This window comes from Mytilus edulis, chromosome 1, assembly GCF_963676685.1.
Source record: "Mytilus edulis chromosome 1, xbMytEdul2.2, whole genome shotgun sequence".
In the NCBI taxonomy this organism is placed as follows: Eukaryota; Metazoa; Mollusca; class Bivalvia; order Mytilida; family Mytilidae; genus Mytilus; species Mytilus edulis.
This window is the reverse complement of record NC_092344.1, coordinates 97452233-97469536: the sequence shown is the minus strand read 5'-3', so window position 1 is coordinate 97469536 and position 17304 is coordinate 97452233. Positions and strand designations below refer to the sequence as shown.

Genomic DNA, 17304 nt, shown 5'->3' with positions numbered 1-17304 from the left:
TGTTTCAGCAGAAATAGATCTGTAGATTCTATTATATTACAAGTGACATGTTTCAGCAGAATAAGATCTATATAGATACCTGAATAGTCGTCTAAAATCATACAAGTGACATGTTTCTTTAGAGACAAGATTAGTCGTCTGAAATCTTACAAGTGACCTGTTTTGGTCGGATTAAATATGAAGATACCAAGAATAGTCGTATGAAACCAACAAATGACATGTTTCAGCAGGAATAGATCTGTATATTCGGATATTCTACAAGTGACCTGTTTCAGCAGGATTATATTTGTAGATACGCAAATAGTCTCGCTGAATTCAGACAGTGTCTTATTCCTTTTTTTTTTATCAATTTGATTAAAATTCAAAACTAACTAGCGTACTCGTGTATATAAGGATTGCGAAATCAGATATCTATATTTTAATTAGATTGCCTTATAATGCCGGACATTTTGACTGAGCGCGAATTAACATGGCGGATGATTCGTGCACAGCAGGAAACGTTTATCTTGCTATGTTTGCTCTTGCATAAGTCTTATGTTATATATTGATGTGTACATTCTAAAAAGATTAACGAAATTTGAGCGCAAGTATAAACAACTGCTGTCCCTACTTCATTCTAAGCTTTAACTGCCTATCTATATATGCGGGTTTTTTTTTAATTTAAATTATCGGATGGCATAATGTCGCGGAATTTCATTGAATTATTAGTTTGATTTCAATTTATACATGCACAAAGGATGACCTGATGATCACCAAAGAAATAACAGAACTTGCAACACTAAAAGAAGGAGATATAATCAAGATGAGCAAATATAGGCAGTTTTAACCGATCCATAATTTATTCCAGGGTATGAGTTATGCTGAACTCAAAACATATATCAGACTATAGAAAATTGAAAGAACAGATGCCAGGATCCGTATAAGTTTTTGAAAGAAGATTTCATGTTCTTGGAGTTCCATCTATAGATCCGCTAATAAGCCAGTCCCTGGAAACATTACAGATTCTATGTTTGTTAGAACTACAATGTTAAAATTTGTTCAATTGGCCGCATATTTATAAATTATGCATTGATTGCACAATCATTGATACTTTCCCTTTCGACACACCGAGCACATTTTTGTATATACAGGTATATCATTCAAATTATTTGTACTTCTACATTTGTTTGTCTCTACGTTTATGTATGTAAATAGAAATATATATAAATGTATATTGAATTCATATTTAAAATGAATAAGCCCACTTTTTCACAAGGAGCAACAGATAAAAACCATAACAAATAAGAACATGCTGATCTTTATTAAGACATCTTAAAAATATGTAACATTAACATTAATATTTACACACACATTAACAGAAAACTAGTAGTAAAATATTAGGTCCAAGCTCTTATTGTTTCCTTCCATCGTCTTTCTGTTTAGTCTTTAATTGCCCTTTCTTTAAACTTTTAACTAAAGAAACAAATCTTTTTAAAGTTGACAACCGCTGTGCCTTCTTCATTTTAGGCTTAAGTTGCCTATCTATGAGTTTCCTATTGAAAAGTTGCCTTATCTGAGGGTACAACCTCGTGGACTTCCTTTGTGTTATTTTTTTTACTCTAAGATCAGATTTGGTCGCATCATTTTGTCTTAACTGGTGGAGTTGAAGAGCATCTTTATCCGCCGAATGCAGACTTTTGTGATGAAGTTTCGCTATTTTCATCTGTCTTTCATTATTCCTGTCTGTGTCGAATTGCTTGTCACTTTGGTCTTTTCTTCCATCTTGTTTTAGCCTTAAAATAAAAAATTAACTATCAAAATATACAAAAAATTGTGCAGTTTTCCGGTTTCATTATGATAATTGTTATAGAGACAAAGTAATTAAAAAGTGTTGATGGTAACAAAAATAAAAACTGGCGAAAAAAACCGGCATGCAGTGGTTGGTGGATATCAAACATCAACCTTTTAAACATTGCCAGCATGAAACTAGAGATTCAAAAGAGCCTGTGTCTATCACCCAGATCTATCTGCACATTCCAGCAGTATATTATCCAAACTTGTTAACTAGAATAGAATTTATGACAAGAATGGTTTTTTTATTTACCTTGTTTGCTGATCATTTCTCATTTCTTCTTAGTTTTTTTGCTCAAAACACGAATAAAAAAACTTGTAATTTGAGGTCAATCACCCCTATATGAAGAGTTGACTACGATTTGGACAAACTTGGCTTGTAGATTTTGTTCTGTTGGTCAATGTTTTCTATTTAAAGAGTCTATATATATCTTCTATTGTTTTCGAATTAATATGAAAACACGGTAAATATTGGTAAAAATCTTAACTAAAGTGCACGAACTCGAAAACGGAGCCAACTGACGCTTTCGGTTATCGGATGACTTATTTGATCACGGCTTACTTGATCATAGTGCTGTTTATCTAGTATCTTTAATTGTTTTCAAGATAAGAGGCAGAAAATTGACAGTAGGAAACACATTGTCATGAATTAACTACTGCTGTCTAGTGGATCGTTTTTGTTTATTAAAGTTTCTATCTATTTATTACAGTTTTACAGATACAAATGTATTAGGCAAACGTGCTAAAACGGCAAAAATCGCGTTAAAGTCAGTGTAACAACTCCCAACTCCAATATAGGTCCGGCAGTAGATTTCAACAATGTTTTGATTTTTGAAATCTTGTCTTGCTGATCCATTTTGGCGGTTAAAGGATCTATCAACCTATATTAGCTTTTCAGATATAAGGTAAACACGCAAAACATTGTAAAAAGTATTGTGAAAGGGCACACACTCCGATAAGGTGTCGTCATACGATTTCTAAACTATTGATTTTTTTGTAGATCATGTCTTGCAGTGCTCAATTTTGCTTATCTTGGTTTCTATCTATCTGTTGTAGTTTTTCAGATGTTGGGCAAACATTATTTGTTATTTATACACATCGTTATTTAAAAAGGATAATAACTCCAATAAGGAGTCTGATGATTTCAGCCATGTTCTCTTATTTGTCTGATCATTTTTGGTTTATTTCTCTCTATCTGTTCAAATTTTAAGAAATAAATTGGCAGAATTAGTCATTGAAGGATATTAACTTCTACAATAAATCGTATGACAATTTTTATGTTTTCATCATTGGGAACATTCCCCCTGCTAGATTTTCTATATTTCTAACAGTCTTCAAGATTATATAGAAAAAACATGCATTTTACCCTTATGTTCAATTTGAGACATGTCTGCCATGTTAGTTGCCATCGACATTTTTTTTAAAACTAGATACCATAATCATGATTGTAACCAAGTCTGGTTTAAGTTAGCCCTTAGTTTCTGAGAAGATTTTTGGTAAACATTGACATACGACGGACTACAGATGACGGACACCAAAGTAATGGAAAGAACTCACATTGACCCACAAAAAGCAGTCTTGCTACAAAACTGTCGAAGCAGTTTGGGTGACAAGAAATTAATATTTAAATGCTTAAACAAAGAAGAACAATAGCCATTCTTCAGTCAATAATGATCAATCATGAATGTATAGTCAGATACTATTGAAGGTTACCGTACAACTTTTCCACGCTTCCACCAATTGTCATTCCCACCATTCCAGCTGCTATCCCATGAGTTCCCATCATTCCAATCATTGTTCCATGAGTTATCGTTGTTCTGTTTATTGTCCCATGAGTTATCATTATTCCAGTTATTGTCCCATGTATTTCCGCTATTTCCATTACTGTCCCATGAGTTTCCATTATCCCAATTGTGGTCCCATGAGTTATCATTATTCCAGTTATTGTCCCATGTATTTCCGCTATTTCCATTACTGTCCCATGAGTTTCCATTATCCCAATTGTTGTCCCATGAGTTATCATTATTCCAGTTATTGTCCCATGTATTTCCGCTATTCCCATTGCTGTCCCACGAGTTTCCATTATCCCAATTATTGTCCCATGAATTATCATTATTCCAGCTATTGTCCCATGAATTATCATTATTCCAGTTATTGTCCCATGTATTTCCGCTATTTCCATTACTGTTCCACGAGTTTCCATTATCCCAATTATTGTCCCATGAATTATCATTATTCCAGTTATTGTCCCATGAGTTATCATTATTCCAGTTATTGTCCCATGTATTTCCGCTATTTCCATTACTGTCCCATGAGTTTCCATTATCCCAATTATTGTTCCATGAGTTATCATTATTCCAGTTATTGTCCCATGTATCTCCGCTATTTCCATTACTGTCCCACGAGTTTCCACCATTCCAATTATTTTCCCAAGAATTCCAACTATTCCAATTATTGTTACCACTGTTGCCATTGTTGTCCCATGCTTGTCCACCATCCCACCAATTTTCAGTGTTAGAGTTATCCCACGTATTTCCACTGTTTCCATTATTGTCCCACGAATTTTCACTATCGTTATTGTCCCAGGAATTTCCACCTGTGTTCCCGCCATTATTATTCCACCAATTATTATCATTGTTGCTACTAGTACCACCACCATTGCTGTTACTATCCCACCAATTTACATTGTTATCCGTTCCAGTTTCTTCGCCATTGCTGTTATTATCCCATACATTTCCGCCGTTATTAGATCCTACATATGAATATTTCCAATAAACACACATTTATACCTTTTTATTTGTCATTTTAAACCTTTATGGTTTAATAACTTTTTTGTAATACCCTTTTTGCGTGACTCGGTATTTATACATCCCGCCATTGTGATATTAATATTGCCATTTTATCTTTCTTTGTTCCCATAGTTTGTTTCTTTTCCTTTTTTATGGCGATTAGGATTATACATAAAGAAATGCCTGTACATACTAAGTCAGGAATATGACAATTGTTTTCTATCCGTTTGATGTATTTGAGCTTTTGACTCTGCCATATGATGAGGAACTTGCCTCTTTAAATTTTCCCTGGAGTTCAGTATATTTGTTTTTTTGCTTTTTAGTAAAAATAAAACCCGGCAAAGTGTTTATTTTCATATATCGAAATAAGAGTTTTTCACAATCAAGTATGTTTTCATAATCGGGGTTTTCACATTCAAAGCATAGACTTGGATGGTATGTAGTGACAGAGGGTATTATTTTGTTAGCTTTACGCAAAGTACCTCTATGTGTCAGCATTTGAGTAGATTTCACGCTTATTTAACAGCTAACAAAACACTCACATTCAGAAGAACCGTGTTTAAATAGAAAAAAAACCAATTGTAAAAAGACAATTCGTGTTGTCTCAAAAAATAAAAATGAGTACTGCGATAAATGCAATCTAATAAATTTCCTTCAAAAATCAAACATTTTTTTGTTTATCTTTGATAGTTTCCGTTTTATGTATTAAATAATGTATATGCTCCCCTCGAAATGTCTTTTGGATAATTGTTTTGTCGACGTTTATATGTTTTTGTTTTTTTTTCAACTGTGTTTTGTCGTTAACATATTTTAGAGAAAGGTATGAAACCTTGCAGGAGAGATGGATTAATATAAAATGGAATAAACCAAAAATGCAGTAGAAATTGTGTGTCTTTTTGAGTAAGAATATAACGATTGACAATTCATTTCAATGCCGACAAAAATAGTACATACCTGAACATAAACCATCGTCACATTGTTCTCCTGCTGCACATTTAGAACAAGCACGTCCTCTGATGTACGGATCTCCAGTACGAAATTTACCATTATCATTGAAGTTACCACTTGAAAAAAGATTCAATTTATATTTACCTACTCACACTTGGTTTTGAAGATTGCGATTTAAATGATACCGACATGTATCAACGTTTGTAAAATGTTTGCCAAATATGAATAGCACGATATGAATGACTTATTTTTTCATTTAAAAAAAAAATGTTTTGTCTTGTCATTTTTTTAACGTTTTTATATATTTTTTTAAAAAGTTATTTTTTTATCTCTACAAATGAGAAGTCGACCTTTTTGTATAGTTTCTTCAATCTGTAACTGGTGTCAATGAACGAGAAAACCAACGGCAAGATGTATAATTGCCAAAGACCAACTATGACAGACATAAACAAATGACAGCCACTGAATTACAGGATACTTACTTGGGACAGACACATCAAAAAGTATGAGGCTGATAGAACATGTACGGGAGCACTCAATCCTCTTATAACCTGGGACAGTGTCGTAGCACAACATATAAAAGAAGAAACTTTTGAAATCAGTTGAAAATAGTTAAATCAATAGATTATTTATCTTGCTGTACACAAGCTCGTCACTAAAGATATTCTAGTAAGATGGTTTGAGCACACCAATGACAGCGCGGTAAGTTAATGCTCTATCTTAGTGTTTCTTTGGGAAATTTATATAAAATACATCACCTTTGTGTTTCTTTATCCATTGTTTACAACAAACAAATTTTGAACAACTTACGGTGGATTGTAAAAACAGGAAAGGTACAGAAACTTTTCTCGGAACTGTCCATTTGGTGGACAAGTATATATACCACATCCAACTTCGATGCTCTTTGCCCACACAAGCTGCGAATGAATGAAAAACAATTGTTATATATATGTTACAGGCATTTTCTAAATTTAGGCATTTTGTAAAATGCCTGAAAACTTTAGGCATTTTCCAAAATGCCTGCAAGATTCAGTCATTATCCATAATGACTAAATTTTCTAGGCATTTTACAAAATGCCTAGAAAAATTGAAAGGCATTTTACAAAATGCCTGAAATTATTTTATAGAATAAAATCTTAAGAAAAACATTTGAAAGCTTTGAAAACCAGAGCTGTTTTATTTGTGATAATTACTGAATTAAAAAAGAAGAGCTTAAATAATCAAGAATACATTTTACTGAATAATTACAATTCACACAAGCACAGAACCTGACATTTTTTTTTTAAATTTCTAAAAATGTTTGCACGACAGAACTACATAATATTTGTCCTAATTGTTTGCAAATATATTGTTTGGCGTAAAATCTTATTAAGCACTCAGACCACATTTGGAGAAATCTGGATCATCACACGTTTAGGTCTTTCATTACCTTTACTGTTCTTTACTGATAAAGTACTTAACGTTAGGCAACATAAGGTTTTGCAATAAGCACACACATCTCAGATGCATATTTTTTTTTTCATATGTTCTAAAAAAAAAATCAAAGTATCTTAGCAGGAAACGCTTCTCTTGTGAAAGCACTGTAAGCTTTCTTTTCTTTGTCGATTTTTAGCTCTCCTAGCCAAGGGAGTCAAGTGAGCTTTTCTCATCTCGGCGGCTTGCTTCCGTCTTTGTCTGTTAACTTTTAAAAAACATGTTATCCTATGGAACTACTAGGTCAAATTTAACCAAACTTGGCAACAATTGATCATTAGAGTGTCTTGTTTAATCCCTGATTGCCAAACAATATGGCCAACATGGCTATAAATGGAACATAGGGGTAAAATACAGTTTTTGGTTTGATATATCTCTAAATCTAATACATTTAGATCAAATCTGACATGGGGGTTCAAAAGTTCTTCAGGTTAATATCTATCAGCCCTGACATTTTCAGACGATCGGGCAACTCTTTTGAGAACTCTAAGGTTGTTCTGAAGAAAATGTATGACATATTTGCAACTGAAAGCAAAAAAAAATAAATAAAAATCCAGCAAAACGAACATTTCTCTATTTCATATGTTTCACTTTACTGTTTTGAATCTATATTTTCTAAAAATGTGATTGTAAATTCTGTTCTATTGACAGAACAATTTGTCTGTTTGCCATATTGACAAAATAATTATAAATTCACTGTTGGTTTTTGAAATACAGAGTGAGTACGTACTTAACGTAGTTTCCCTAAAAAGAACATATCATATGGCATAAAAAAAAACTTCCAATCTGGATTTTGGAGAATAAATTAGTTCTGCCAAACCATTATTTATTATCTTTGTAAGATATTGTGTTTTTGTCAACTTTGTCATATGCATCTCATTGATATCTTCCTTCTACAAATTGCCTGAAACTCAACAGACAATTTGTGGAATATCGCATCAAAATTTCAGTCATTTTACAAAATGACTAGGTATTTTTAGTCATTTTGTATAATGCCTGTCGAGGTTAGGCATTTTCTAAATTGCCTGAAAATTCAGTCATTTTACAAAATGCCTAAATTTAGAAAATGCCTGTAACATATATATATATATATAAAATGTCAGCTTCCTTGTACTCTACATCTTTGTGTCTTCATAATAAAACAATCTTTCAGTTTTTATCATCTTCCATTAGACATTTAATAATTCGTTTGTTAGTATCCTTGAAAACATTTTGTTCGATTTTCAAACTGTCGGGTAAACTTTAAAAAGGTTCCCAAATCGAAGAACGTATGAAAAATTCAAAGAAACAATCAGCATATTTATGTCAATACCATAATCATAGCTGCAATTGATCAAGATAAGAAATTAAGACAACCAAGGCTTTATCATTTGCCACAAATATTGCTTTTTATATAACCTTTATGTAAAACATATATATTGTTTTATGTAGTCGATTAAACAAAATGTCAATAGCTTATGTAAAATACGTAAATACGCATGGACTTTATATAAAACTTCTGACTTGAATGTGACTTGACAATTAAAATACATATTTACATACATATTTACACCTCTTAAGCGCACAGCTTATGTTATATATCCATGCTTTTATATAGACTAGACCGTTGGTTTTCCCGTTTGAATGGTTTTACACTAGTAATTTTGAGGCCCTTTATAGCTTGTTGTTTGGTGTGAGCCTAGGATCCGTGTTGAAGACCGTACATTGACCTGTAATGGTTTACTTTTATAAATTGTTATTTGGATGGAGAGTTGTCTCATTGGCACTCACACCACATCTTCCTATATCTATTGAATATATTTTGTAACTGCAATACATGAAAGATATATGAAATCCCTGATTTCTTATTCACAATGACACAAGGTATGTCGTTTCGAAAACTAGAGACTGGAATTACCAACAGAATCATATAAAACATTTAAACGATTCAATAGTGTTTGTTTGTTTTTATATTTCACAAAATAACATTATTTTGAACTTTATGTCTACCTGTGTATAATGCCCTGTTGGCGTCGTAAATCCTGTGGACCAATTCCACAGCGTATACTCATCGTACCAAGCCTTTATTCCCCTCTCTATCAAATCCCTTTCTTGTCCTTTATCTCGAATTGTATGAAAATACAAATTTTCGCCATACCCCGTCTTGCCATTATGTCCTACAGTACAGGTCTTGGCCCAGTTCAGTGCAACATTGGCAATTGTATTACTCCAAACCTGAATACAATTATTTGTTACATATGTTAACAAACTTGATTGAATAGATTAAAAATTTTGCATAATGCCTTTTTGTATACTTATCATAAAACATGATGTTTGATTTGATATGATTTTGTTTGGTTTTTCTTTTCCTTTCAACCACTGGTGTTGTTACCTCTTTTCATCCACTGGCATTGTTTACCTCCTTTCAACCTTTCTCGTTGATTGTTTAATATGAATCAGATTATTGCTTTTCTCGTTTGAGTTGTTTCAGTCTGTCATACTGGTTTCTTTTAAAGGTAGCAAACGGTATTGATTGTGCTCATTATTAAATGCTGTGCCATAACGTTAGTGAGTTTGGTCTCCAAATGGTTGTCTCATTCGCAATCATACCATTTCTCCTATTTTATGTGTTATATTTGAATTTACCATTTTCTCAATATTAGCAGCTCCTTTCTTTGCTTCCATCCTTCTAAATTTGTTATGTTCTTGTACCATATAATTATCATACTGACCACCATATCCAAGGTCTACCATATACAACACCAATAACAACCATGGCAGACTCATGACACGGTCTAGAAAAAAGTTTGAATTATCATACTGATGATAGTAGATACAAGAATTCAAAATCAGGTTTCAAGTTGTGAGTCAATATTTAGTTAACTCACATTCTTACTAAAAGAAAAGGCGAAAATGTCACCAGTGTCCTCTGAACATATACAATCTAATTTAAAAAGATAAACTGACAGCTATTTAGCGTAACATATTGATATTAGATAAATATTAAACCTTCTTGACAGGTACTAGACCCACACATCAAGCCGATTTTTAACTTGCCAGTCTGCAGGAAGACGTTAAGCGAAATATTTTGAAGGGGACATTTTAAGCAAACACATATCATAGCGCAATACCAATATGTTCAACTCTATTTCAATAGCTTATTTTAGCAAAACTTACCTTGTTGAATAATACTATCCATACTGAAACTATAAACAGTAATTTAAACTGGTTTAACGTTAAAATTGTTTACATTTACATTTTATTGGGAACAATATAAGGGTCCAAGTCCGTTGCGCTAAAAGATGTGTTGAATTTGCAAATTATCTGATCGAATTCTATGTTGAAAGCAAAATAACAAAAATACCAAACTCCAAGTAAAATTAAAAATCGGAAAGTCCCTTATCAAATAACAAAATCAAAAGCTCAAGCACACCAAACAAATAGAAAATCACTGGCTTATTCCTAACGTGGTACATGCATTTTCTTATGTAGAAAATAGTGGATTAAACCTCTTACTTGTATCATAGTCGCATAGAGTTCCATTATATTGACAACAATGTGTGAATAAAACAAACAAAAGCATAAATAGGTAAAAATAAAAAATATGGGTACAATAGTGAACGTTGTGTTATAATCTTAACCAAAGAAAAACAAACACATATGTCAACAAACAAAACAAAATGGTATATTGATAATGCACATACAAAATTAAAGCCACGAACACAAAAAATAACCACAGCACAATAACAATTGAGATGATAAAACTTCAGTTCCTAGAATCTATAATTCAAGACAATCATGTATTATTTTTGAAGGACAAGACATTCGTTGACTGAGCCATGATTCATCATTTTTTGCCCAGAAACTGGTGACGTTTTATAATGTGTCGGTAGGAACCTTTTATATTCCGAATGAGTCGGTAAATGCATATTATTCCATAGGCAGGTGGCATTTGTAAATTGCTACTAAGATCGAAGATATTAAAATCGTCTCGTTTTTAATTCGTACTGAGATGAACGCTTATGTCAACTTTGAGATATTAATCGCAAAATGAGGCAGAGGAAGCCGTGTCTGATGGTTCTGCAATTTCAAGTTCTGGAGAATATATAAATGGAACTAAATCCGAAAAGTTCGGATTGTTAATGGAAGGAACATCATCAATATATCTGAATGTGAAATTAAATGTTTTTGAAAAGTGTCTGAAGGAACTTCGACTCATGAATATAAGAGGTCGATAAGGAGAGGCACACAGTGCGTATACATAGGAGTACCGACAAATTGTTGAAAAAGTTTAACTCAAAATTTAACAATCAGTAACTCAAATATACTAATAACTTGTTCCTTTGTGCAGTACGTTTTACTCTTTTTGTTTACTTTTCACAAACTATGACTATGGAATCCCAAAGTTATAATTTTATAGCGTATGCTATCATTTTTGTATTGAAAAACATTGTGTATTATTTACTTAGGTATCCAATACAAACAAGTCCTCAGATTTTCTGTTCCATGTAATGTTCTTTGAAGCCATAAAGGACTTACAATTCTTCATAATCTCATCCTTGTCAAATGATACGTTTTTGTATGTGAAATAACCTGAAAGTTATGTATGAATAATTCCTCAGTTTAAAAGAAATTCATAGTAGTAAGATTTACATACAAAGGCAATATTATTAATTAAGCTTTGTCAGCAGGAACACCACAATATTTATCGTGATTTCAGATGTTACCTCCTTGCGACAAGGAACGTTGCTGAAGGTGATAACATCAATCCTCTATTTGAAAACTGAACTGAAAGGAATATATGTCTATCTATTTTGTAAAGGTTCCAATCTTACTAGTTTGAATAGACGGAAAAGAGCTACATCACAAATTATACTGACCAGTTTGTATATTTAAGTCATGTATTTATGCTGAGTTTATGTTTACATCTTAGCCTAAGGCAGAAGTTCCATGTATTTCAAAGCGAAAATATAATGGCCCAGAGTTGTTCCATGCTCATGAGCTATTTTACAATTGACACTCAGCCATTTACGTTTTTCTTTAACACAGTTGGTTTCTGTCTATTTTGACGTTATATATAGAATCCGTGTGTGAGAAGGTATTTGTTTTCTGTACCCTGTTACATTAAAAAAAATCATTAACCAAAGTCGCTTTAGTTATTTATATTGAAAAACCCAACATAAACAAACAATCGACCAATAGGGTTATCGAACATTTTCCTAATGTCCAAGCATATGGATTCGGTAAGAAACAAGTCGAAATATTAAAAGTGTAATATAATTTTTGAGGATTATAAGAAACGAATAATTGACTTACCTGATTAGCCTGAGACGGTTACCCTTTCGTATGTTTGCTATACGCAGCATTCTGATGCGTCTTATATAGATGACCAGCAAGTAAGTGCTAAAACATCGGAAATTAGAATAATCATAACGTCTTAGTGTAACATGATGATAATCTTTATTGTTGTGATTTGAAAACGTAATTTCAAAATGCATTATCTAAAAATCTGGAAAACGTGACGAACAGTTCATGCATAAAATGATGCTAAGTCATTAACTTCGATGAGATCAATAAAGAAAGTGACCAACTAAATGATAAAGAGAATATTTTATTGCTTGTATTAAAAAAAGAAATTACAATAAATACAAATGTGATTTCAACTGATCCGGTGGAGCATACATGTACGTTTCAATTTGCATAATGACAGTCAATTTGAAGATGTGTGTGATAAGGATGATTGACGTTATAATTATTACTGATTTCTAATCATCTATCAGTGTCACCAAACAGATATAAGAAAAAAAGAATCGATTGTACGATATGGGACGAATAAAATTGTTTGAAATTTATAGCATTTATTTGTGCTAATAGTTATCAAAGGTACCAGGCTTATAACTTAATACGACAGACCAGCGTTTCGTCTTTCATAAGACTCATCAGAGTATTTTATAGTATGATCAGCTATTGTATTATTACGTTTGAAACATTTCTTCTGATTGTGAGATTATTTTAAATGTGAGATTTAAAAATAATATATAATAGTATTTTGCTGCCTCTTTTGTTGTTTTATTTTTTCTATGTTTTCATGTATTTCAACGATGATACTTTTGTTCTGGATTTTATACTGAATTAAATAAGTTAGTACTATAAATTTCTTTTTTATTTGAACCCTATTTTTTCCTTCCTTAAATATTATTCATTCTATTTGCAACTTACCCTAATATAAGCATCCGGAATATTAGGAAGACAAAAAGTATTTAAAAACGTAATAGAATAACGACATACGTCGGTTTTTTTTTTATCGTTATAGTTTTATTTTCATATCCAAATACCCAAAATGTGACATGTTTTGCATGTTTTTACACTTTGTTTTAAAAGAAAATCAACGACTGTGTCTCATTATTCGCTTTGCGAATACACATATAGTGTATATATATGTTTTAACCGGATCAATGACCATAACTGGATACTTCATTGACCAGTTTATACCAAAACACCTGTCTATGATCGAACGGGTAAAACTCCACTCAGTCAAGTGAAATAAATCAATAAAGGCAACAGTAGTATACCGCTGTTCGCAATTCATAAATCATAATACAGATTTGTTTTACCCTTCCCGAGGTTAGTTTCTGTGTACATGTGGCGGTCATACAAAAAAGTCACCTTAACCCGTGCAGGGGAGCACCTGATATAACCTGCCTTTTAGTGATACTCTAAAGATCGGTGAACTGATTAACATAATAAGTCCGCAGTTTTACCTGAATCGTGTAACATGTATTAAGTGATCCCTGTCGGAGAAGATTCGTAGGTTACTAAGAAAAGTTTAACAATAAAGGGTCAATATGACAGGATATATTTTGAAACTTTTTGTATTGGTAAATAGTAATGAAAGTTTACTTTGGAGGATTTGAGACCCCCCCCCCCCCCCAAATAAAAAAAACAACAAAAAAAAAACAACAAACAAACAACATGTGTATTTATCCTGGTTTTTTTTAAACTATCAGTACTGTTAAGTTTGTACAAAAGTAAAAAGGTATATAAAAGTTATTGCCGAAAAACGGAAGCTGATATTCTAAGAGAGGGTAATGATGTTCTTAAGTCTAAGACCTGCTCCGTTATTTTGGGATTTGAACGTAAACTGATGATAATAAGTATCCAAGAAGGCGACAAAATAAAAGCCAAAAAAGTTCTATAAAGAGTGGCAAAATATAACAGAGGGACATTCGAACTTATAGATCGAACACAAATGTTAAATTATTTGAATATATAGCATATAATTTGGTTTATAATTGTTTCGACAGCTGCATTTTATTGCTCGTTTGAGAAGTTCTTCTCTTAATGATCCATAACGACTTTCGGGTGATTGTTTTGGTTTCTGTGTCTCGTCGAGAATTTTATAGCTTAGCAGTCAGAAAGCGGTCAGACCATAGGCGTTAAAATAATCATTATTGAAATTATTTTGATAGATAACGCTGTCTTCTTCTTTTGATCAGTTTCGTTAGCAGTTCTTGTCTTACCAAAAATAATCCCTCCAACCTGCCCCTGACAGCCAGCCTTCATTCCGCATGTGACGGGGAGATCTCAGCTACGTAGCAATACCTCTGCAATGCCATTCATTGCATTTTTTTATCACTGGTCAGTCTTTTAAATGACAATTTTTTATCCCCCAAGTTCTATCAACTTACAACTCACATTTCATTAGTTATACTACAGTTGATAGGACAAGTCACGTCGAATTTCCTGTCAACCACTGTTTCGCAAGCATCAATAGTTCGCTCAAACTACGCTTTACAACAGCTCAGAATTCAGGGAATTCGACGGGAAAATATTTTCATAATTAGCAAAAATATTTTCAAAATTAGCTTACGACCGCAAAATTTTTAATTTTTTTGGTCGTATATTGCTATCACGTTGGCGTCGTCGTCGTCGTCCGAATACTTTTAGTTTTCGCACTCTAACTTTAGTAAAAGTGAATAGAAATCAATGAAATTTTAACACAAGGTTTATGACCACAAAAGGAAGGTTGGGATAGATTTTGGGAGTTTTGGTCCCAACATTTTAGGAATTAGGGGCCAAAAAGGGCCCAAATAAGCATTTTCTTGGTTTTCGCACTATAACTTTAGTTTAAGTGAATAGAAATCTATGAAATTTTGACACAAGGTTTATGACCACAAAAGGAAGGTTGGGATTGATTTTGGGAGTTTTGGTTCCAACAGTTTATGAATAAGGGGCCAAAAAGGGGTCCAAATAAGCATTATTTTTGGTTTTTGCACCATAACTTTAGTATAAGTAAATAGAAATCTATGAAATTTAAACACAAGGTGTATGACCATAAAAGGAAGGTTGGGTTTGGTTTTGGGAGTTTTTGGTCCTAACAGTTAAGGAATAAGGGGCCCAAAGGGTCCAAAATTGAACTTTGTGTGATTTCATCAAAAATTGAATAATTGGGGTTCTTTGATATGCCGAATCTAACTATGTATGTAGATTCTTAATTTTGGTCCCGTTTTCAAATTGGTCTACATAAAAGTCCAAAGGGTCCAAAATAAAACTTAGTTTGATTTTAACAAAAATTGAATCTTTGGGGTTCTTTGATATGCTGAATTTAAAAATGTACTTAGATTTTTAATTGGCCTAGTTTTCAAGTTGGTCCAAATGGGGGTCCAAAATTAAACTTTGTTTGATTTCATCAAAAATTGAATAAATGGGTTCTTTGATATGCCAAATCTAACTGTGTATGTAGATTCTTAATTTTTGGTCCAGTTTTCAAATTGGTCTACATTAAGGTCCAAAGGGTCCAAAATTAAACTAAGTTTGATTTTAACAAAAATTAAATTCTTGGGCTTATTTGATATGCTTTATCTAAATATGTACTTTGATTTTTGATTATGGGCCCAGTTTTCAAGTTGGTCCAAATCAGGATTCCATATCAAGTATTGTGCAATAGCAAGAAATTTTCAATTGCACAGTATTGCACAATAGCAAGAAATATCTAATTGCACAATATTGTGCAATAGCAATTAATTTTCAATTGGAGTTACCTTTCTTTGTATAGAATAGTAGTTGATAATATATGTTGGAAATTTGCCAGACATGACTATGATGTCATTTTCTATTTTTATTTGCCAATAACTTTATGTAAATAACTTCATTGGAAATTTGCCAATATAAAATGTTGCTGATGAAGCTTTTTTCCTTATTTTAGATAATGTATGTTGGACATTTGCCAGACATGACTATGATGTCATTTTCTATTTTTATTTGCCAATAACTTTATGTAAATAACTTCATTGGAAATTTGCCAATATAAAATGTTGCTGATGAAGTTTTTTTTATTGTTTTATACAATAAACAATGCATATTCACTTTTACTACCAACCAATCTTTACCATTCAGTGATAACAAGCACTTTATTTTACATTTTAACATTTTATGATGTATTTAAAAGAGTAGTTATTGTTGCAAACTCCATTAGAAATTTGAATTGATATCAGTTTTGGAAAAAGGGAAACGGGGATGTGAAAAAAAAGGGGGGGGTTAAATTTTTCTCATTTCAGATTTCATAAATAAAAAGAACATTTCTTCAAACATTTTTTTGAGAGGATTACTATTCAACAGCATAGTGAATTGCTCAAAGGCAAAAAAAATTTTTTAAGTACATTAGACCACATTCATTCTGTGTCAGAAACCTATGCTGTGTCAAATATTGAATTTTAGATTTAAAAAGTTTTAAGAAGAAATCTTTAATTGATTTGTAAAATCTTGACATTTGTTTTGTGTAAAAAAAACCCATGTAATGTCAAAAATTTGATCACAATCCAACTTCAGAGCTGTATCACGCTTGAATGTTTTGTCCATACTTGCCCCAACTGTTCAGGGTTCGACCTCTGCGGTCGTATAAAGCTGCGCCCTGTGGAGCACCTGGATCTCTGTTGAAATGTATTCGTTTCAGTCAGGCATTTTGTCTCTGTTATAGCACCACCAGCCACTTAATTACAGACTTGGTACAGGTCATTAAGGTCAATTACAAGTGTATACCAGTTGTAACCTACAGACGGTAATCAATGAGTCCTTAACTATGTCACAACTTAGTTATTTATAGTATACCTTCATGGAGAAACTGTGTGGTATAAACTGAAAAAACGCCATGTATAAAAAAGAAAAAAAAAACCAAACAGACAAATAATACTACACAAGACACAACACATCGCAGGTGCTCCTGCGCCACTCATTATAAAATGTACCGTAAATAAAACGATAAAAAGGGTTGAGGAGCGGGTAACAA

At 32.4% G+C, this 17304-nt stretch overlaps 1 protein-coding gene across 1 annotated transcript; it reads right to left on the bottom strand.

Moving 5' to 3' along the window:
• Positions 1 to 1351: 1351 nt before the first annotated feature.
• LOC139492845 (uncharacterized) lies at positions 1352 to 10218 on the bottom strand. Its single transcript, XM_071281028.1, has 7 exons — positions 10197 to 10218; positions 9666 to 9814; positions 9030 to 9254; positions 6378 to 6484; positions 5574 to 5683; positions 3544 to 4582; positions 1352 to 1772 (listed from the first exon to the last, which is right to left on the bottom strand). Exons 1-7 carry the CDS (start codon positions 10216 to 10218, stop codon positions 1391 to 1393), a joined length of 2034 nt encoding a protein of 677 aa, XP_071137129.1. The 3' UTR covers positions 1352 to 1390.
• Between the last annotated feature and the right edge of the window lie 7086 nt (positions 10219 to 17304).